The sequence below is a fragment of the Momordica charantia genome (genome assembly GCF_013281855.1).
Source record: "Momordica charantia cultivar OHB3-1 chromosome 9 unlocalized genomic scaffold, Mcharantia_2.0 BLBB01000009.1, whole genome shotgun sequence".
Lineage (NCBI taxonomy): Eukaryota > Viridiplantae > Streptophyta > Magnoliopsida > Cucurbitales > Cucurbitaceae > Momordica > Momordica charantia.
The window spans coordinates 26,881,942-26,904,682 of record NW_028275167.1 but is presented as its reverse complement, the minus strand read 5'-3'; the positions used below and the strand labels follow the sequence as shown (position 1 = coordinate 26,904,682).

Sequence of the window (22,741 nt, the reverse complement as noted above, 5' to 3'; positions counted from 1 at the left end):
CAACATGTTGTACTAAAAAAAATTATGAGAATATAATATTATAATTGGGAATAATTGGGAAGGAGATCCAAATTTTTGACCTATAAAACAGATTATTAATGCCAGGTGAATTAAATTCTTCTTTGATAAATTGTGATTTGAGCATGACTTATCTCCATCCTTAAATCGTTGAAGTTAAAAAATAAAAAAAATTAAAATTAATTAGTAAAGTTGACATCAATTGATCTTCATCAGTATTTCTTTAAACAAATTAAGAACTAAGCATTTTTTCTATAAATATTTTTCTATCTCATTCTTTCTGCATCAATCTGATTTTCAATTTCTCACTATGTGCTCTACCTCTTTTGAATAATTACCCCACGATTTTTACCTTAATAAGATCCATAATCTTTTAATTAATTATTTTACAATTTTATTCTTTCTTTGTTTATTTACACTACTTATCATTTTTCTTATAATACAAATTTATACCACTTAAAGAAAACAACGGATGATTTAAATATTTTTTTGATCCTTGTACTTGATTTAATTCATTTTGGTTCATGTATTTTTAGTTACCGGTGATAATATTGGTCTTTATTTACAAAATTTTAACATAAATTTAATACAAATTTATTGTTATATTTTAATAAATTTATAAATTTATCAAATGAAGTATCGTGCTAAAATTTTTATTAAAGTAAGTAAATAGAAATGAAAAAGATCAAAATAATTAATTTTTATAAACATTGAGACTAAAATAAATATTTTGAAAGCACCGCGATCCAAAATCCAAATTATAAAAACCAGTATTTAAAAATGAAAAAAAGAGGATATCCATTTGAAATCCGTCCTAATTTAAAATCGCTGTATTTTTCACAAAAATTTATCATTTCTAAAATGCCTCTACCGTCTCAAATTTTCTGTATGCACGAGAGAGAGAGAGAGAGAGAGAGAGAGAGAGAGAGAGAGAGAGAGAGAGAGGCAAGAAGCCTACTCTCGATTCCTTGGCGCCCGCCACTGATCGCAACCGATTTCTTCAGTTCTGAAATTGTCGTTTGCGATTTTTTCTCTGAAATTAGGGTTTAAGTTCATCTCCTCATGTTATCCTCTAATCTCCTGTTAATAATCCCGAAAATAACTTTTATGTTCCCTTCGAAGTAGTGCTGCTTCTACTGCTAGTTGAAGTTCTGGTATTGGAGTTGAGTTCGGCTGGGATTTTCTTCCATTCATTTCCAGAGGTAATCTTCAGTTCGGTTTTATTCGTTGTATGCTGCTTTGAGGTCTTCCTCTACTCAGCATTTTACTCATCCAGGCATTCAGTTTTTCGTCGTTCTTTCAGGCATATGCCGTTTTGCGCCTTCATCTCTGGGGTGCATCAGTCACTTCATCTCATTCTCGCCGTATGGTTCGGGTATGAACTGTATTTTCAAATTCTGACTGCGGCTTGAATGTTATAATTTTCTTTCTTTAGCTGGGGTTTCCTATTCCCTACGTTCTGTTGTCTGGTCGGTTACCAGTCTGAAGTTTCATATTTTTTAGTTGAATGTACTGGTATTGGAACGGGTGGGAATGTTTTGCAATGAACAGAGACGATAAATATGGTTGTAAAAATAAGTAATTGGAGTCAACATTGTTTTATATATATTCAAAAGGGATATGGATTTCATGCCACATCAAAACTAGCTTTGAGATTATGGTGGCTATGTACTTCACCAGAGTTTCTTGAATCAGAAGAACAATAATTGGTATTATTTTCAATGGAATTGAGTTTTATTTATTTATTTATTTATTTTAAATAATAACAAAATTAACGGGTTCTACCAGCAAGCTTTCGATAATCAATATATATATCTATATGAAGAGAGAGATGTTTCTGTCTCATCATAATTGTTTATTGTACCTCATGGACTTATATTACTCTGAGATCGAGGACTACTTGTTTAAGTATTCTGATTTTCCATGTAAATTCATCAAAAGATTTCGTCTACTTTCTTCAGGCTTTTATATTATGAATCTTGTGAAGCAGTTATTAATTATTATATATGACTACTTTTCTTATTTGGGTTATTTGTTTTTAGTTTCGGGTTCTTCATGAAGAGTCCATTTTCAATCATTTGTTTCTGCTCCAAGCTCAATTTTGGAAGAAAAATAGCATGCAGATATTTTGCAACAACCAATGCTGCCTTGTCTTTATTCAACTGTGTGGATGATGACTGCTTTACTTATGAATATCCTGTCGCTGCGAACTATGATGTTGACTTTGATGAAAAAATTTATTTTCGCAATGAAGATCCTAAAGGTCAGAAAGTAGATGACGATAGAATGAAAATGATAAAATTGATACTCAGGAACCATGGGCTGAATCTCGGTTCTCATCCAAAACAATTGGAGATTGTAAGGATTTTGGACACTCTATTTGAGGACAGTTCAGATGCAGGACTTAGTCTGTACTACTTCAAATGGTCAGGATGTTTATCTGGATCTAATCAATCTCTGCAGTCAATCTGTAGGATGATACGTATTTTGATTACTGGGAATATGAATCATAGGGCAGTTGATTTAATGTCTCATATTGTAGAAAATTATGGTAGTAAAGAGGGATCTTCAAGTATGTTGCTAAAACTTTTTTTTGAGATGGTTAATGAGAGGAAGACTTTAGAAACTGCATGTAGCATGCTGGTTTACTGTTATATCAAGGAAAGAATGGTAACAGCTGCTCTTATATTGATGGGTCAAATGAAGCATCTTAAAATATTTCCTTCTATATGGGTATACAGGTCCGTGATACAAACTCTATTAGAAACCAATCAGTTGGAGTTGGCCTGGGATCTTCTAGAAGAAATGTACATCCAAGGTGTAAGTTTAAATTATTCAATTAATTTGTTTATTCATCATTACTGTGCAGAAGGTAATCTGGGCATGGGCTGGAAAGTGCTTTTGGAGTTGAGAAATTTTGGATCTAAGCCTGATGCAGTTGATTACACAATTGTGATAGACTCGCTTTGCAAAAACTCTCTTTTAAAAGAAGCTACCTCCTTGTTGTTTAAAATGTCTGCTTTTGGCGTTTCCCCTGATTCAGTTACAATGAGTTCTGTGATTGACGGTTATTGTAAAATAGGGAATTTGGATGTAGCTTGTAAAATATTAAAGTATTTTAGGCTTCCCCTCAATATTTTCACATACAATAGCTTTATAACAAAGTTATGTACAGAAGGAAACATGGTAAGTGCTTCTGAAGTTTTTCTTGAAATGTCTGAGGTGGGCTTACTTCCAGATTGTGTTAGTTACACTACCATGATGGGAGGCTACTGCAAAGTGGGAGACATAAACAAAGCATTTCTATACCTGGGCAAGATGTTAAAAAGTGGAATTCAACCATCTGTTATCACATATACTCTATTGATTGATAACTTATGCAAGTGTGGAAATGTGGAAATGGCTGAAATATTTTTCCAAAAGATGGTTACTGAGGGTATAAAGCCTGATGTTGTCGCATTTAATATTTTGATGGATGGATATGGAAAGAAGGGCTACTTGCACAAGGCTTTTGAACTCCTCGATATGATGAGATCTACAAATGTCACACCTGACGTTGTGACGTATAACACTCTCATTAATGGCCTTTTCACAAGAGGGTTTCTCCGAGAGGCAAAGGATATTTTAGATGAGCTCATCAGAAGGGGTTTCAGTATAGATGTCGTTACATACACTAATTTCATATATGGATATTCCAAAAGGGGAAATTTTGAGGAAGCTTTTCTTGTTTGGTATCATATGACTGACAACTGTGTGAAGCCTGATGTTGTTACTTGCAGTGCCCTTCTTAGTGGGTATTGCCGAGAACATCGTATGGATGAAGCAAATGCTCTATTTTATAAAATGCTGGACATTGGACTAAATCCAGACTTGATATTGTATAATACGTTAATCCATGGATTTTGCAGTGTTGGTAATGTTGATGAAGCTTGCAATTTGGTAATGAAGATGATCGAAAGCAGTATCCTTCCGAACAATGTTACTCATCGGGCACTTGTCTTCGGATTTCAAAAAAAGCAGGTTATCAGTCCAATAGAGAGTGCCACTTGTAAGCTTCAAGAAATCTTGCGTGCATATGGTATTGAGGTCGATGCCAAAGGATATATCTAGTGTTGGAGAAACTTGGTGACTCCATCACTGCATATGGTAGACTTTTCTTCTACACGCTGAGTTCTGCTATGTGTATTTATTCTTTTCCCTATCTCATTACCACAATCATAACTCATAAGCAAAATCTTTATTCAATTGGAGCGATGCAGTTTCGAATTTACGTAGCTTGATGGTACTCATTATTCAGGTATTTAAAATGGCCTACTTCAGAATCTTGAAGAGGAAAGAGGATAAACCAGACAATGGCTCTTTGCTCTTCTCTCTCTGTTCTATCTTCCAATCCAGTCCACACAATCATCTCCAAAACTTTTGAAATCTGGACAAAGGTGTTCTTGAGCCAAAGATTCTCGGAAATATCGAAGTCTCTGCCTCCAAGTTTCTCAGAAAATCAGGGAGGATAAGCAGCCCAAGGATGTGGAATGCGGCACGACAACTGAGTTCAACCATGAAAGGTTGAAATTTTCTTATGGATGAGCTTAAATACCAAGATGCAAGGAGGTTAATCTACTTCAAATTCTGAATGGGAAAAGTCCAGTAAGCTTTCAACTCCATTTATCCATAATTCCAATACTAAGTTACGTGCCCGTATGAACATTATTCTGCACCAACAGTATCAGTGATTTAACTTATTATGCTTGTGCAGTGTGGTAGGGCGTAGGGGCAATCCTGCCCTCCAGGACAGGTGAAAATGACCATTATGCCCCTTCAAAGTCAAAAAGCTGGTTCTAGTTTTGATTTGGTAATGTTCCTTTCAATCCACACACGCATTTCATTCTTTTAGGTGGTTTTATTTTTCTTACTAAAGAAATGAAGTTAACCATTACACATGCTCCTGTAGGAAACAAACCATATAATGTAATGTAATTGACTGTACATGGTTCACACACTATGTCCTTGGTTGATTTTTTTGTCTCTATACCTTCCTAGCAGTGTGAAGATAACCGCATTTCGTTACTTAAAATCTTTTTCTTTTTGATTCGACAGTGGGATGGAGGTGATTATGACACTGTGACTGAGGGGAACGACTAGATAGTGCAGTTTGGATCTAATTGTTGTTTGGTTTCTTCTCCACGCCAATTATGGGTGATCATGTATGTAAGTCATCCCATTTAGTATCGAATGATCCATTTTTAAATACTGGGATCAGTGTATGTCCCTTCTCTTTTTGGAAAGGGAAACGTCTGTTATGTCTCTTATCTACTACCTGAAAGGTAATTCTTGCCCAGAATTATGTTGTTAGGTTTGTTATTTCGAGTATAACAAATGTGGCGTAGAATTTGAACCTTTGACTTCAAGGGGATGAGTAGATACCTTAATCATTGAGCCTATGCTCATGTTGATGTTAGGTTTGTCATATTGATAGGCTTCCTATTAGAAATGCGTTTCAAGGGAAGCACGTGAGAAGAGCGGTCGGGGCTTAGAGGATGTAATTAGTTGGGAGAGATAGGAAACTCTATAATTCTGATGTAGTAGTGTGTGAGATTTTCCTTGGGCATTTGAGTCTGGGATTTTCCTGGGGTATTTGAAGAACTATACTTACATTCTTGGTTAAATTATAAGTTCGGTCTCTACATTTTGTTTGTTTAAAAAGTGTTTTAGCAAGTCTTTAGACTTTCAAGTTTGTGTCTATGGATCCTTGAATTAGTGTCGGATAAGTGTTTGAAATTTTCAATTTTGTTTGAGTCATTCGACATGTTTTAAATTTTACCATTCTACTTGACATAAAATTGATTTTTGTTTTAAATAGGACCTTCAAATTTTTATTTTATGTCCTATAAGTCTGAATTTTATAAAATATTGTTTAGGTTAAAGACCTTCTAGACACAAAATTATCAAAATTAAAAATTTAGGAACTTGTTATAATTTTTAAATTTGACCGACCTATTCGATATAAAATTGAATTTTGTGTTTAATAGGACTTTCAAATTTTCATTTTGTGTCCAATAATTTTTTGAATTAAAATTAAAAGTTTGGAGACTGTTATATTTTTTAAAGTTCAACAAATGTAATAGATGCTTTTTATAGTTTTGGAATGTATTAGATACAAAACCTAAAGTTTAGGACTAAACTTGTAACTAAACACTATTTTTTAATAAATAACAACATTAATTTAAGATATATTCCTTTTGTAAAAAAAAAAGAGTAACAAAGTTTAATTATTAGTGATGACTCGTACAATTGGTGAAGTGCATTAAAAAACAATCAAACCCCTTAAAAGAAGTGTCTTTAATTTAATTACACAAAAAAATTTGTTGTTTTCAAAAGTAATTTAGGGGCACTTGCAAATAAAATTATGGCAAAAAATTTATAGTAAATAAGCAAAATAGGAATCTCATATAATTTTTTCAAATATAACATTTTTTTAAAGAAAAAACGGAGATTCAATTATAAAATTACAAATTCACCCTTTAATATATATGATATATATATGTAATATATACCACTGATATATATTTCTAATATACCAATAATATAATAATGATATATAATTTATTTATTTTTGGACTACTCAACTTCTATCATGTTTTACTATTGATATATGTATGATAACTATTGATTTACCACGCTGATACAATACATACATATGTGAAATGTATTTAATTTACCATTGATATACAAATGATACACCATTGATATAATTATGGTATCTACTGATATAACTTTCTATATGATTATATGATTTACCACTAATATAACACTGTTATATATTTTATATATACTTAATATGCTTCTAATTTACCACTTATATACCTCTGATATAACCATTATATCTACTAATATAACTATGAAACATGTGTGTTAATATGATACTATTATATTCAATATTTTTTTCAGATGAAAACAGTGGTGCAAAATTTTTTATTTATTTTTTATTTTTGAAATATAAAGTTATTATATAAAAGGTTTATGCGGACCATGCACGTCCAAAAAGATAAGTTAAAATTTTGATATACTTTATAAATTTAAACAGTTGATATCCTTTATATTTAGTATCTAATTAATATTAATATTGAATAAATAGTAGTGATATAGTAATCAACATTATTGATAATATTAGTATATTAATCAACAAATTGAAATGATAAACTAGAATTTAAACAGTTGATATATCATTAAAAATTAAATATTTGATGTACCTTATATTTAGTATATTAGTTGCAAATATATTTAGTATATCAGTTGAAAATATATTTAGTATATCATAAATTAGAAATACATAAGATATATATTATATGTATAATACGTACATTTGATGTATATTAGTGGTATGTATGATAATGTCTATCATGGGTACATCTGATACCGTATATTAGGGGTACATCGAATGTATATCGGAAATATATCAAAGTTACATTGAATGTACATTAGATATAGATTTGATGTATATCATATACAAATTTACATCGGATGTATATCATATATAAATTTGATGTATGATATACATCATATATAAATTGGATGTATATCAGATATAGATATGCATCAGATATCTATAGATATCATAGGGGTAAAATTGAAATAAGAAAAATTCTGAAAAAAAAATTCAAATATTTTGTTATATTTGAAATTGTGAAAAGCTTTGACATTTTTAAAAATACATAAAATATTTTTACTACCTACTGCCCCTTTTCTTTCTAAATATACTTGTTTAAAAATGAAATACATTCGAAACCATATATTCTAAAAACAACTATATATATAGACACTCACACGTTGTATATTTTTCTTTTATAAACGAACAAATGATTTTTTTCCCTTCCAGACTTAAAAAAGAAAATCAATTATGTCATTAAATTTTAATTATTTTCAAATTTTATTCATTTCATCCATATATTTTCAAAATATTTATTTTGATTTTCTACTTTCAATTTTTTTTGTCCCTATTTATAAAATTTTAACACAAATTTTATTTACAATGGACGTATTTCAGTAAAAATTTATGGCTACATTTAAAAAAAGTTAATAAATGAAGTATTGTGCTGCCATTTTGAATGAAATAATTTCTAAAAAATAAAGATGAAAGAGACCAAAATAGTCGTTTTTTAAAATTTCAACGATCATAAGTAAAATTTTTAAAATGAACATAAGTAAAAGATATAGGGACGATGTTCTAAAAATACACTATTCAAAATGAACTAAAGTCGAAGGTACAAGTTCCAAAATAATATTTAAACGTTATATTTATTTTTAGTTATTATTATTAAATACTTGTTAGACAAAATATGAACGGCTTCGTTAACTAATTAGGGTTAAATACTTTTTTTTAGTATGTTGGGAGACAACTATATATTAATTATCACTCAACTATATTTGTTTTGAAAATTATGGCTAAATACTTGAGCAAAGCTAGATGACACGATTTGATAATTAATACTTTCCCAAATGTAATTAGGGCTAAATTATATTCAAGATGCAGAGTCAATTGAAAAAAAGAAAAGAAAAACTAAATTAATAAATTGACATTTCAATTTTTTTTTTCTGCTTAAACGCAAACATAAATGAATTGATCTGAGATTACTTTTCAATCGATTACTGGCGGTCGCGGGTCAATCATTTTTATAAATCTCTGGCCATTTCGGAAGGCGGTGTGGATATTTTGAGAACACTGGTGGTTGAGGACAGGACCTGATTCGAATCGGAAAGCGACATTTTATGCAGAAATCAACGCAGTTTGTGGATTCTCGATTCAAGTGAGTTGCTTAGGGCATTGATTTTCCAGGTTTCATCCTCATCTTTGTTTGTGAATCCATAGAGTTGTTTCAATTTTGGTATAAAATGCTCTAAATTCAGATTGTGTTGCAGGGAAATCCGTTGAGATGACTCCTGTTTGTCCGTTCGTGAAATCTGCTCGTCCCGACGACGCTTCTTCGCGGAAGCACCAGCCGGAAGCTGCTTGTCCTTTCGCGAAATCCGGCCGCTCCGATGATGCTTCTTCTAGAAAGCAGCAATCGGAGGCTGCTTGTCCGTTTTCGAAATCTGCTCGCTGCGACGATGCTTCTGTGAGGAAGAATCAGGTTGAGGCGGAGAGTAACGAGGCGGAGAAAGACGTTGCCGATGCTGCTACAACCGGTGGCAAGTGTCCATTCGGATATGATTCTCAAACTTTCAAGCTTGGCCCTCTGAGCTGTATGATATGTCAGGCGCTTCTCTTTGAATGCAGCAGATGTGTCCCCTGTTCTCACATTTACTGCAAGTAATTAAATTGGCTGCGCTGTTTCTTGTCTTCGTTTTGTTTTCTTTTTGAGATCCCTTCGGTTATTTGTTTGTTTGTTTCTTCTTCAATTGAACTAGAGCATGTATATCTCGATTTAAAGACTGTCCGCTGTGTGGAGCTGACATTGAGAAGATTGAAGCCCACGCTGATCTGCAAGGTACGGTTGATCGCTTCATTGAAGGTCATGCGAGAATCAAGAGATCCCAGGTGAACTCAGACAAAGAGCAGGAGGAAGTTAGTGAAAGTAAAGTAGTAATTTATGAAGACGTGTCCATGGAGAGAGGTGCTTTCTTGATCCAACAAGCCATGAGGGTAATACTCCTTGTTGTTTTCTTCTTGTTTCTTGTTTCTTCTGTGATATGAATGTATGTTTTATCAAATGGTTTTTTTTTTTTTTTTTTGAAATCCTTATTTGAACCATCTAGTCTGTGTGTTGTGCGAGCTTCGTTTTATTAGGGGCTTTCTGAAAAGTTATTTTGAAATGATTTTATATTTGTGTATCTGATTGAATATTGAATAGAAATTAATGTTATTGTGCAGGTAAAAATTACTTTTCACACATTCATAATTTTTAAAGGAATAAGTAGTTTATCCTTTTATGAAAGGATCATTTATAATTGGAAGACTCTTCTTTTGTAGGTTTTTTCTGTTTAGCTCTTGGGCGGGGTCTCCTCGCCTCCCGGCCCCTATGCTGTTACCTTTCCCCTTTTATTTTTAATATACTTGTTTCTTATAAAAAAAAATTCAAAAACAAAAAAACAAAAAAAAAGGAAAGAAAAAAGGAATAAGTAGTTTCATCTGTAAGAACACACAAAAGAAAGCAAGAAAAAAACAACTTTTAGGAAGTAGTTATCCAAACACCATTTACAGAAAATAGGAAATTGCATTTCCTACCATCCCTTTAATTTTTGCTCTTACAAGTTTTAAATCTGGCTTTTTATTTCAGGCATTTCGTGCCCAGAATTTTGAAAGTGCCAAATCCAGGCTCACTATCTGTGTCGAAGATATTCGAGATCAATTAGAAAGAATGGGCAACTCGTCAGAATTATGCTCACAGCTTGGAGCAGTTCTAGGCACACTTGGCGATTGTTGGTATGTCGGCTCCCTTCTCTCTCTTATTTGGGACATATAATTTCTTAAAATGCAATATCCCTTCATTATCATCTATTAGTTTAGTGTTTTATTGACAATTAGGTGGTGAGGTTTTAAATTAGACGTATCTCTAAGGGTCTCTTACCCTTTATTTTTTAAGCAATATCATTCGATTTAGTTAGTTATTGATGGTTTATTTTTGGTTAGTTATTTAGTTAGTTATCGATCGTATTATCAGGTGTAACAGTGGCCAACTAGTTGGTCTTTTGGGCACTCAGATTCTGAAGTTATCATACTAACAACTAACACTTGTAATCAAAGGAATCCTGATGTAAATACTCCTTGCAATTATCTGAACATATAGTATGCGTCTGAAAGCTTGTAATCCACCATAACAATATTTATAAATCCAGATGTAAATTTCTGTTGTTTGATGATCCAATTTTACAGTCGAGCAGCTGGAGATGCTAGTTCTGCAATCAAGCACTTTGAAGAAAGTGTAGAATTTCTCTCAAAGCTTCCTGAAAAGAGTCATGAGGTTCTTTATTTGAAACTTTTATGAGTGAACTTTATGAATTATTAACTGGTTGTTCTAGAAATATTAATAACTTTTTCTCTCTTCAGGTCACTCATACCCTTTCTGTATCACTTAATAAAATTGGCGATCTTAAGTACTATGAAGGAGACCTCCAAGCTGCAAGATCTTATTATTTCCGGTCGCTTAATGTTCGCCAAGATGCTAGCAAGCATCATCCTGACGATCCATCCCAGGTTTGTGATTGTTAATTTCTTACTATGCAATCTTTTATCCTAAAAGTTAACATGTCTTTTGGCATTCAGTTATAAAATATTTTAGTGATAAGTGGTTTTATTAAGGTAATTCATCAATCCTTACAGAAGGATGTTAATAGAGAATTGACCATAAAGCCCTAACGACTGTGGAAAAAAGGAAAAAAAACTCGAGGAATCTTTCTGAATGGACTAGCGAAAAAGCACAAGGAAAGTGGGTAAAAAAAATTTAATCTAATTGTCTCCCTCCCTTTCAAAATTGTCTGAATGCATATTTATACAATTAAATAGTGGAAGACAAATCAATTTGATGTGGTTGATTAGTAGGATGGTTTGAATATTTTTGTATATATATATATATTTTATAAGAAACCTGAATATTAGGTTGCAACTTTCGGTATGTGATATTCTAGCCTGGGCAAATGACCACTATTGTTGGTAGAGACCAAACAGATCCCATTGGCTTGTGCAATAACCGATATCGAACAAATTCCAAAAGGTTACTGTTAGAATAAACTTCCTTCCACGACTTTACTTGAACGGGATCAGTCGTATAATTTGTACTATTCTGTCCCTGAGTTCTAAAAATAGAATGAACCTCTTCCCAAGAAAAAGTAGAACTTAATCAATCCCTCAATGCTATCAATGAGAGCCCAATAGGATTGTCTCCACAGATTAAAATTGCCAGAAAGAATGGTTATTTTGGTGGAACCCAACTTAATCTAGATAATTAGTTGGTAACTTGGTTGGGTCCAATACGAATGGTCGTAGTTTCTGAAATTGGCTATTTAATTTTCCTTATTGCTTGCTACAGATCCTAGATGTGGCTGTTTCGCTTGCAAAAGTTGCAGACGTGGACAGTGGTCTAGGAAATGAGGACATGGCAGTTAATGGATTTCAGGAAGGCATAAAGCTGTTGGAATCGTTAACACTGAATTCTGAGAATCCTGGTCTTGAACAGCGAGTAAGACTTGATTCTCTGCCTGTTTCTTCTCTCACTTATACTTAATATCAATCGCGAAAAAGTTGATAGACATTTATATTTTACTGGCAGCGTCAATCTGTTCTCAAATTCCTTGAAGGTCAACTCACAGAGCGACAAAAAGGCGACTCCAGATGATTGAAAGGTATGATGCTGTGTGAATGTGATAGAGATTGTTCCAATCGTCTATATACAATATCTTAGTTAAGCAAATAAGTTCCCTGAAGATCAAGAGCATTTAGAAGGAAATTTATGGCTATGGAATACATCATCTCGGATGCTCTTATTGTGTTTTCTTCATCGTATAGTACAAAAGCATACGTAACTCGCATAAGCTTGAATTGGCCTGGCAGTTATGAAGCCATGGCATTTCTGTTCGGCTGGCGGTCACGTCTCCCATGTGTATAAGGTTTTGCTTATCTCCCCCCTCTGAGAACTCTGGTTGTGTAGAATTTAGCAGGAACTCCTCACTCTCTTTTACAGTGAAGTTGTTTGCTAATCTGCAGATGCAATCTTTTGAAATAAATTGAACTTAATTAGTAGATGGCGTACGATAGGTTTTTTCGATTCTTCATCATTATCACCACCGATTCTTGGTGATTTGTTTCTTGGTTTTGGTTGCTTTCATGGGGAAAGATAGATGATGAGTTATGATGAAAATGGTGGTGAGATGGCTTTGTTGTAATTTGGATTTATATAGGAATCAGATGAGTGGATGTTTTAGTATTTTGTTCTTCATATTACCATCTCCAATTAGATAGGTTTGTCCCGGATTTTCAAGGGGCAGTTCCAGTAGCAAGGGTTTGAGGTTTCTTGATCATACCAGCTTAGAAGTCTCAAGTTCGAACCTTCGGGTGAGTTTAATACAAAATTTTTTGGATGTCTCATGGATCCGGCCGTTGGAGTGGATGTGTGTGCCTCGAGTACAGGGGAGCAAAGCTCCGACTCTCGGTTATAAAAAAAAAAATTAGATTTCTTTCTATTTGTTGCTTCCCCGACTCAAGTGATTTTAACTATGCCAAACTCATTTTTCAATTAGATAGATTTGTCTCGGGTTTTCAAGGGGCAGTCCCAGTAGCAAGGGTTTGAGGTTTCTTAGTCATATACTAGCTTAGAAGTTTCAAGTTCGAACCTTCGGGTGAATTTAATACAAATTTTTTTTTTGATGTCTCATGGATCCGACCGTTGGAGCGGACTCGTGCGCCTTGAGTATAGGGGAGCAAAGTTTTGACTCTCTGTTTTAAAAAAAAATAGATAGATTTCTTTCTATTTGTTGCTTCTCCAACTCGAGTGATTTTAACTATGTCAAACTCATTCTTTGTCAAATTTTTAAAGATAACTTGTATATTAGTATTGAACCTTACTATTTTAAATGAGAGTGATTTTAATAATGAAACAAGTCATGTAAAAATTATTTTGAAAATGCCTTATTGTTTGACTTTGAAATACAAGTGATTTTAAAAAATAAAATAAATATCAATGGTATAACCAATAGAAATGTTCTTAGTCTGGAAATAAAACTTGAAAAGAGGTAATTGTGAAGTTCACATTCAATTTCTGCCGGAACCAAAATGTAACAGAGTTTCTTCCATTTCATTTTCACCACTATAATCATTATGACTCCTCCAAATGTTAATGCTATATTGTATATCAAACTAAAACTTTTAAACTTTTTCTTTTTTTTTTTATCATGTCTATTTGCCATCTAAATGGTAATTTTGGACAAAATAACTGTTTTTTGAAGCAATGAGTCGCATCTTTTTTTTATAGACTATATTTTATTTTGTCCGAGTTGTTTATCTACATTTGCCATAGATTCGTCATATCTTGTTAAATTAGCGAACATCGGTCTAATAGACATGCTACATCCCATCAATTCCTTGAGAACGTCGAGCGTAAAAACCACAGGGAAACAACAGTTGCTGCAAAGATATCAAAATTTCAGAGCTTGAAAGACCACAAGGAGGCTTCCCAGGCTTTTACATCCTCTAACATTCATAATACAAGATTGGAAGAAACGAAACCCAGTGAGAGAGAAAAAACTGGCAATTCTGCTGTTTCAAAAATTTCTACACGTATGCTTATGTTTCATGTTTCTCAAAAATTACAAATTACAAATGGAAATGTTATCAAACTCCACTACTAGAATTTTTGGATTTCGTGACGGTACTAAACAGTAAAATACTGTTCACGATTGTCTAAATACGTCACGAAAGGTTAAAACGCATTTTTGGAGGGAAAAAACGGAAAATTTTGGAATTTTGACTTTTTGAGACGCTTTTTTTCCGTCACGAAAACCTTGAGGCGCGTTTTTGGCGGGGAATGACGGAGTGTTCCGGATTGACGTGTTTGCGTGACAAATTTTTTCCGTCACGATAAGTTACCAAGAGATTATTTTTCGTGACGTTTTTTAAACGTCACGAAAAAATTGAGGCGCGTTTTTGGCGGGAAAAGACGGAGTTCTTCGGATTGGTGGCTTTTTCATGACGTGTATAAAACGTCACGGAATATTATTTTCCGTGACGTTTTTAAATCGTCACGATACGAGAAGAAGATTCTATTCTTATTCGTGAAAAGGTATGACTTTACGTGACTGTGTTTATATGTCACTATAAGTTGGAAAACTGTATTTTAGTGACATATGATAAAACGTCACTAAAAGTTGCTTTTCGAAATCATATTGTTGTGCGAACATTAGGCAAATGACAAGAGACTCTTACCTCCCCTCGAACAAAAATCGCGTAGTCTATAGATTAGAGGTGAATCGTCGTCTAAACCTTTGACTAATTTTGGTCTAAAATGCAACTTTAATACACCATATGCTGAAGCAAAGCTATGCCTAAAACTAATGTTTAATTTGAAAATTGAGGTTGAAATTTAGTTTCAAATTATAGATAACAATTCTAAATGTTGATTTTTAAATTTAATTTTCAAAATCATATATATATTAAAAAAAAGACACCAATGAATAGTTAAAGAAAATAAATTATTTAAAAAAACATTTTTTAACATTATTTTTTCACTAAAAAAAACATTTTTCACCTTTTTTGTTTGTTTGGTTTTTTTTTAACGAGTAATTTCGAAGTTCTTAATTCTCATGTAGCTAAATTTCTTTCAAACATGCTTCTCTTGAAAGAAAAAAAAATAATAATAATAAAAAAGACTTAAATGGTATTTTTAATTAAAAAACAAATAATAATTTATTTTCTTCACAAAATATAATAATTTGTTTCATCTAATGGTATAAGATACAATTATATCCCAAATTTCAAAATAGCGGAATGGATAAGATGCACAATTATTTCTATATTGACATCCCCTTGGATTAGCCTCTGAACTTGCACAAATGGATCATTTTCTAATTTCATTTCAACTCAAATAATTAAAAATTATAATCAAAGAACCCATGTTGAAATAAAAAAAAAACAATCCATGGATTATTATTGCAAATAGAAGTGAAAAAATGCCTTATATTCGAAAAAGAAAAAAACGAAAGCAATCTCAAAATAACAGAAATAATAAAGAGAAATGAAAAAAAAAATTGAAAGAAAGCGGAGATCTACGGAAGAGAAAACCTAGAAATGAGGAGCCGCCGCCGCACAGAGGTCCATCGCAGAAATCAACTTTATCTTTGATCTTGTGGAAGCCGTCCTTGAAAACTCCGAATCCGAAGAGCAATCCGACGGCGACGGCGACCGCGATCAGGCAGACACAGAGCATGCACAGCTTTCCGCCGCAGCACATCGTCGATCGGAAAAAGGAAGGAACGAATTGTTGGTTTAGATTCGAGTCGCTTTAGAAGAAGGCAACAGCTTGTTGTTCGTCTTCTTCTTGGAGAGGAGTTGGATTCGGTTGGGAAAGTGCGATTTGGAGAAAGGAGTTTTGCTTTTCCACGACGGCTGGGCTGGCAGTTGGATTAGGTGTGGGGTTTTGGAGGGAGGATACTGACAACCTCCTATTGGGCTCGCCTAGTTCCACCACGGTATGATCCTCTCGGCCTCTCCTCTGGCATTTTGTAATACTTGGAAATTTGGTAGTAATCACCATGAAATTGAATACATAAATATGTACATTTTTTAATTTTGAGATTGATTTATTTGCAAACGGGGAGGTGCATTGTGACTATATATAAAAATTAAAATAAGGGAACAAAGAACTGGGGGCGGGGAAGGGAACAAGTTCTATATGTGAAGAGTGAGGGGAGTAGGATTTTGTCAACAAACCAAAAAATTGCGTGTTAGTATCAAACATGTATGGAAGGTAAACTAGAAGAAGTGAAAAGGGCTTTCTTAATAAGTTCTATATGGATATAGGTATCAACAGTGAGTGGCGAGTCATATATGACTTAAGCATTAGTTTGCAGTGAGGGTTTGTTGAAAACTCTATGAATTCTATTTTGGAAATTATGTCAAATTTTTGATTGTCAAGCCTCTTAATGTCTTTTGATTTTCTAGTAGAAGAGATATCCACATCTCTCTTATTTGTAGTTTGTCAATATGTTTCGTCTTATATGCTAAATTTATACTATATTTGTGATAAATTTGCATTGAAAATGAATCTTGAGACTTCTAAATTTGAGTTTGAATGCAATTACTTCTTGATTCAGTTTTGGTTTTTGATTCAGATCATTTGATTTTTATGAATCTAGTATCATTTTTTTTTTGCTCTACTAAAATGTTGGTCAAATAATCAAAATTGGCAGATGTATGCTAAATCCACCCATATTTGTAGCTTATATCTCCAAATTTAGAATAAGTGATAACTGGATGGGCTGTAATCAATTAATTTTGTAGTAGTGCAAAGAGAAAGAGTAGCGTGAGGGTTGAATTTATGGGCCAGAGGGATTTTAGTTTCATATTGGAGGCACCATATTCATGTTTTATCCCTTTACTTTTCTATGTAACTTAACTTGATGTCTGTTGTTTTGCAGCTTGGTGTCTTTCTGAACCGGAGAGTTTTAGACCTTAAAGTTTTCCAGTTTTGGACTCGTCGTCTAGTTGTATCGGCTGGTCTTCTTAGAATCTTTGGTCGTGAAGTTGTTGAGCTACCTATAGTTGCCACTGGTAGACAACATCAGGGCTGACCACCGCGCTCTTCGTCAATCTTTGGGTACTATCCCTTTCTATCTTTCCTTAATTAACCATATAGGGTTTGACATTTAGTTTCTGTTGGTACATTTATGAAAGTATTTTGTTGTGTTGGGAGATGTGGTAAAATTGTTTAATGATGTAGAAACTTGTTGGTTATACTAAGTTCGTCAGTGGATTTGAGAATGAACTGTTGCATGGTTGTTGTGTGGAGAGTGTATCATGAGTTCGTAAGAACGATGTATATAACCCTGTTGGCTCTGCTAAGTTTGTTAGTGGGTTTTAGTTGGGATCTGCTTCTGCTAGAAACCGAAATCGTTCGATGTTGCGATTCATTTTTTTTTAAAGCATGCTGGCGTTGTTTTGGTTTAATGTTTGGAATGATCCCATGAAAGCTTGAAAATGGATGCTGGATTTCTTTGTTTGAGTTTAAAGCGTGCTATATTGACATATTTGACTTCTTTTCTTGATTAATGATGCGGTCTTGGTAATAAACGTTTGGAATTTCATATTTACAAGTTGTGTTTTTTATGCTACGCACGTCTTATTGATCTTCTGTCGTCAACATTTTAGTAGTGAAATGGATAAGTCATGGATGAAGAAAAATAGATTGTCCAAAGAGTATGAAGTGGGAGTTCAAACATTCATTGAATTTGGGTTGAGTCATGCCAATGGTTCTAATTCCATCCGATGTCCTTGTTTGAAGTGTGGGAATCTTATATGCAAGGACATAGCAATCGTTAGAGATCATTTATATTCAAATGGTATTGACCAAAGTTATAAGGTATGGTTTTGGCACGGAGAAGACTTAGGAAATATCCCGGCCGAACAGACGTACAATAATGATGCACTCGAGAGTGATGAAGATGATCTCGACTTTTTTGAGGTGGGTGACTTGGTTCAATCTGTTCAGGATGAATTATCTGATGTATCAAAATCATTTGAAACTATGTGGTGTTTTAGAATGATTGCCCTTTGCCAATTCCATCTAACAGAGGATCGAACGTACTAGCTGACGAGTTAGGTTCGCACATATTATGGCAAGGACACCTCATTGCCATCACTGAAAAAGGGGTAACGTAGTGTAAAATAATTTAAGTATTATGCCCCACTTTGTAGTGTAAGACTAACTTCAATTCCTTCAACTAAGTAGGATGTTGCAACCAGAGAGGAGGTGCTTGAGCTGTACCCGTTCGAATATGATCGAAGCATTCCAATTGTTCTGCGATGCCTGCTTCGTGAGATGAAGATATGTAAATCTCAGGTAATATTGCCAGTGACTAATGACGTGTTCGGATGTACCCGCATCTATAGAGTATGGACGGACATTGTTCAAACCTTTTATGAGATGAAGTCGATAACTGATCCGTGCATAGATGCTTATATCATGTAAGTGACATGGCTTATAAATTATAATGAGATCACCGGAACGATAACATCGTCATATCGCTAATGTTTGACTTTTATGTGTTTTGTAGATACTTATACAAGAAGTTGGTGACGAAAGGTGCATCTCATATGTACAAATTTCTTGATGCTGGATCAATATCGACATCAAATCTTTCAAAAGAAGGACGAACGGAGAATTTGACAAAACAACTTATGCAAATGGAGTCGGGTCAATTGCTTCTTGCTCCCTACAATAGTGGGTAAGTCCTTTTCATTAATATAGCTTTTGTGGTATGTATGTCTAATTTAACTGATTTTATAATTTATTTGGAATGCATAGATCACATTGGATATTGATAGTCATTGATTACTCGAAGACCATGGTGTATTCAATCAACCCTTTGAGAAATCGTCTGGACAATGATATAATGGATGTCGTCAACCGGTATGTAGAAGTCACCTAATGATTGAGCTTAAGTTCATTTGTTTTATAAACTTATTGTCCATCGCTTCGTAGGGCTTTGAATAAGTGCAACAAAGTAAAGGTACATTGGAAGTGTGTAAAGGTAAGAGATGTAGTTCACTCATTAAATGGTACTCATTAAATGGTTCACAGTCACTGTTCTATTTATTATCAGCTTAGTGTTTGGGAAATGCCTTGTTGTGTCCATAGTGCCAACAACCTGGCTCAACAGAATGTGGGTATTACGTTATGCGGTTCATGCGGGCCATAGTAAACCAACAAAGCACTTCGATCACAGATGTAGTAAGTAATAATTTAGCCTGTATGAATGTCAAAACATATGTATATATGCGAATGTCTCGAACTTAATTAATTACTGATTCTATGGTTACAGATGAAACTTGAATCGAAAGAATACACAAAAGACAACATAAACGTGTTGAGAATGGAGTGGGCCGAGTTTGTTGGGTCCTACCTTACTTTTTCATAAGATGTGTATTTACTTTTTTTGGCCGACCATGAACTCATGTTGCATATAATATTCTTTTTTGCTTGCACATTGTTCGAGTTCATGGTTGATGCATTGGTAGCAACACTTTTGTCGCGCTTATTTTTTGGAATGCTGGCCACCTTATACTTTCATGACGAAGAGAAAAACTTTGGTGTGAGTTGTTAACTATATCACTGTTTATTCATTTGAAGGTGTAGTACTTAGAGTAATCTGAATATTTAAATTTTCTGGTAGAACTACTTCGTCAGACACACTACTTTGACGTATCTATTTTTTCAGACAAGAAATTTTTGGTCGGCTTCGTAGTTCAACGCATATGCGGTACTGTATTATTTAATACTTTGTTTGGATGTTGTTGTTTATGTCAAGTTTTTTAGAAAGCTCATTTTCCTAAGTTGCTTATTATTGGTTTATATGACAGGAGCAATCTTCGCACTAGAAATGCTTGTCGAACTGCGTTCGGGTGAGCTGAAGCATGTTATGGCCGCTTCATTCAAAGTTCCATCATAACAAAGGTAAGCTATTTTAAGCTTTTCGTCATCATTCATACTATAACATTTGAATATTAAATACTTATGAATCGAACTTGTTATATGCTGGGACTATAGCTATATTATTGAGTACGTTTACAAGAAATACTGAATATTGATTATAGACAAGGAATGTACGTTTACAATCCCTCTGCTATATTAGCTAGTTTGTGTTATATTGTTTAAGTTCATTTTGTGTTATGCTGCTGAAGGATATAGAATAATTGTTCGGTTATTTTTGTTATTGTAACCTCTTCAGTTATGTTAGAACTTTGTTTCATAATTTTGTTCGTTATCATATCATATTGATACTTTCCTTATATTATGATTGTACTGATATTTTGTGCTACGTAATTTAAGGATGTAGAAAAAGTGTAGGCATGTCGTTTATTTGAATCGCACTTCTTCTATTTAGTCGTTATGTTGGTTGTCTTATTATATTATCGAGTAAGGTTATAAGGAAGACTATGAATGTTGATGAGTAGGTTGGTTTTTGTTTAGTTATTTATCTAACTTGGGTATTGTTTTTTCATTAGGTCTTTCTTAACCCAAAGATGCGACAATTAGAAATGCAACTAAGTGGTGGCTGAGCATCGTTGTTGGGGTTGGTGTGTAAAGAACATGTTTAATTCTGTAATTATGTAATTTGTGTTTAAGAATACTAATACATTCTAAATTAATATATTAGCTTCCTTGTTCATGTTTAATATATTTCAACTTTGTTATGGTAAATTAATATATTTGCGTGTTCGAACGACAATTTAACAATATGATATTTATATTTCGCGAGATCTACAATCAAAATTAAATACGTATTCAGTGACCCTCTTTTTATCGTCACAAAATGAAATCATTAGTGACGTTTTTAAACCGTCACCAAAATATTTTTAGGAAGATTATCAAACGTCACGAAATTCACTTTTCGTGACGTGTAAACACCGTCACGAAAAACAATTTCCGTGACGTTTAAACACCGTCACGAAAGGATCTCACGTGACCTCTCCTCTCCTTTTCAAGATCTTTCCGTGACATTCTCTAACCGTCACGAAATCATTTTTCATGACGGTTTATAAACTTCGTGGAAGTTGATGTCATTCGTGACGCTAATTAACCGTCACGTGTACCAATTTTGGTGACGATTTTTAACCGTCTCGTATACCTTTCGTGATGGGCGTATACGTGACGCCAATAATGTTACGAAAGATTTTTGTGACTCCAAAAAAACGTCACGGTAGACTGAATTTCTAGTCGAGCTCACTTAGGACTATACCAACTTAGTTGTTATTGAAGTTCGTGTTCAACCTTCCAAATGACATCATGAGCAGTGTATACCTGCATGTACAATATAAAAACGTGCAAAAGTGCCTTGGAAGATCTTGCACACATCTTGTGTAGGGTTTCTTTGAGTTGTTTCGGGTGTCTTGGACTTGTAATAGGAATTGTCGGGTGGGTGCTAAAGGAGGAGGTTTTGTTGTTCCTCCTTTCAGGGTAAGGGAAGGTTTCAATGTCAGACTGTTTTTTTTAGAAGAGTTTGGCTCGAGAGAAATAATATAATTTTTTAGAGAGGTCGAAAGATCTATGTTTTGGAGCTTATTAGATTTAATACTTATGTCTGTTTCTAAGGTTTTTTGTAATTATCAAATAGGTGTTATTTTTTTGGACTTGAGTCCCTTTCTCTAGGTGGACTTCCTTTCGGGAAATTCACATATATAACCCAAAAAAGTGTAGAGTTTGCTCAATTGACCTACCTTTTTAAAATATCTTTTTTTGACTCAAATCTTCTTTTTTTGACATAACAATTGAGGTAGAAGTACAAAAATACCCCTGGTTTCTTTTCTTCTTGTAACTCTCTATCTTCTTCTTCTAACTCTCTCCCTCGTTTTCGTTTCTTCCAAATTTCTTGTGTTTTTGTTTAAAAAAATGAAAGAGAGATTTACCCTTAGAAAAAAAAAAGAGTAGAAATTGATAGGGTGGGTTTACTATTCATGTGGTGATTCAGATAAATCTATGATTTATTTGGATTCATTGAAATTAAAATGGAATAAATCTCATATTTAAATTCATAAATCTCGACCCTTTGATTTTTGTTAATCTGGGTTCGTTGAAATTAAATGATCATAAATATTGAGTTTGAACCTCACCCGAAATTGCATAAATCTGGCCAGAAATTCATAAATCTCGTCCGAGATTCATGCAAACACGCCCATGATTCAGACAAAAACTCGGACGAGTTTGAAGAAAATTTGACCAAGATTCATGCAGAACTTGGACGAGTTCGAAGAAAACCCAGCCTGAGTTATGCAATTTGTCTGGAATCATTGGTTCACGAGCGAGCTTCTATGATTTGGGGTAAGATTCAACGTAAACCATTGCTTGGCTTGATAAATTATGTATTATCAATTCTCTTCCCAACCCAATTTTTTATTTTTATGCCTTTTTTTAAACAGGAAAAAATAAACAAAACATCCGCCACAATCGAACTCAGGCCCACTCTATAATCCCTAATGTCCAATCCACTCCGCCAAAGTAAATATTATCCCTAGGGCCAACTATTA

At 33.6% G+C, this 22,741-nt stretch overlaps 4 protein-coding genes across 12 annotated transcripts; 3 read left to right on the top strand and 1 right to left on the bottom strand.

Moving 5' to 3' along the window:
* Nucleotides 1-882: 882 nt before the first annotated feature.
* LOC111010113 (Pentatricopeptide repeat (PPR) superfamily protein) lies at nt 883-5,454 on the top strand. 3 transcript variants are annotated; one of them, XM_022283440.2, is made up of 6 exons: nt 883-1,220; nt 1,322-1,393; nt 2,061-4,200; nt 4,316-4,662; nt 4,772-4,867; nt 5,113-5,454. In XM_022283440.2, exons 2-3 carry the CDS (start codon nt 1,326-1,328, stop codon nt 4,126-4,128), a joined length of 2,136 nt encoding a protein of 711 aa, XP_022139132.1. In that variant the 5' UTR covers nt 883-1,220; nt 1,322-1,325; the 3' UTR covers nt 4,129-4,200; nt 4,316-4,662; nt 4,772-4,867; nt 5,113-5,454. The 3 variants fall into 3 exon arrangements, with proteins under 3 accessions (XP_022139132.1, XP_022139130.1, XP_022139131.1); XM_022283439.2 differs by having other exon boundaries at nt 884-1,220; nt 2,061-4,164; XM_022283438.2 differs by having other exon boundaries at nt 2,061-4,662.
* Nucleotides 5,455-8,648: 3,194 nt separating this feature from the next.
* LOC111010138 (zinc ion binding protein) lies at nt 8,649-12,748 on the top strand. Of its 3 annotated transcripts, none has more exons than XR_015787397.1 (8): nt 8,649-8,848; nt 8,932-9,322; nt 9,421-9,655; nt 10,290-10,435; nt 10,886-10,973; nt 11,060-11,206; nt 11,333-11,438; nt 12,039-12,178. XR_015787397.1 is itself a non-coding variant. In XM_022283473.2 (8 exons), the coding sequence occupies exons 2-8, from the start codon at nt 8,946-8,948 to the stop codon at nt 12,342-12,344; spliced, it is 1,209 nt and encodes a 402-aa protein (XP_022139165.1). In that variant the 5' UTR covers nt 8,653-8,848; nt 8,932-8,945; the 3' UTR covers nt 12,345-12,748. The 3 variants fall into 3 exon arrangements, 2 of the variants coding, with proteins under 2 accessions (XP_022139165.1, XP_022139166.1); XM_022283473.2 differs by lacking the exon at nt 11,333-11,438 and adding an exon at nt 12,279-12,748 and having other exon boundaries at nt 8,653-8,848; nt 12,039-12,188; XM_022283474.2 differs by lacking the exon at nt 11,333-11,438 and adding an exon at nt 12,279-12,748 and having other exon boundaries at nt 8,654-8,819; nt 12,039-12,188.
* Nucleotides 12,749-15,415: 2,667 nt separating this feature from the next.
* Nucleotides 15,416-15,950, bottom strand: LOC148209283 (uncharacterized). The gene has a single exon (XM_088117650.1). The coding sequence runs from the start codon at nt 15,948-15,950 to the stop codon at nt 15,708-15,710; it is 243 nt and encodes an 80-aa protein (XP_087973776.1). The 3' UTR covers nt 15,416-15,707.
* LOC111009966 (uncharacterized) lies at nt 15,723-20,893 on the top strand. Of its 5 annotated transcripts, none has more exons than XM_088117648.1 (13): nt 15,723-16,188; nt 17,137-17,315; nt 18,000-18,179; nt 18,289-18,367; nt 18,447-18,682; nt 18,772-18,942; nt 19,023-19,127; nt 19,200-19,248; nt 19,356-19,448; nt 19,540-19,809; nt 19,891-19,977; nt 20,078-20,171; nt 20,723-20,893. In XM_088117648.1, exons 3-10 carry the CDS (start codon nt 18,136-18,138, stop codon nt 19,633-19,635), a joined length of 873 nt encoding a protein of 290 aa, XP_087973774.1. In that variant the 5' UTR covers nt 15,723-16,188; nt 17,137-17,315; nt 18,000-18,135; the 3' UTR covers nt 19,636-19,809; nt 19,891-19,977; nt 20,078-20,171; nt 20,723-20,893. The 5 variants fall into 5 exon arrangements, with proteins under 5 accessions (XP_087973774.1, XP_087973772.1, XP_087973773.1 ...); XM_088117646.1 differs by having other exon boundaries at nt 17,870-18,179; nt 18,257-18,367; XM_088117647.1 differs by having other exon boundaries at nt 17,867-18,179; nt 18,257-18,367; nt 19,936-19,977.
* The last annotated feature ends 1,848 nt before the right edge of the window (nt 20,894-22,741 follow it).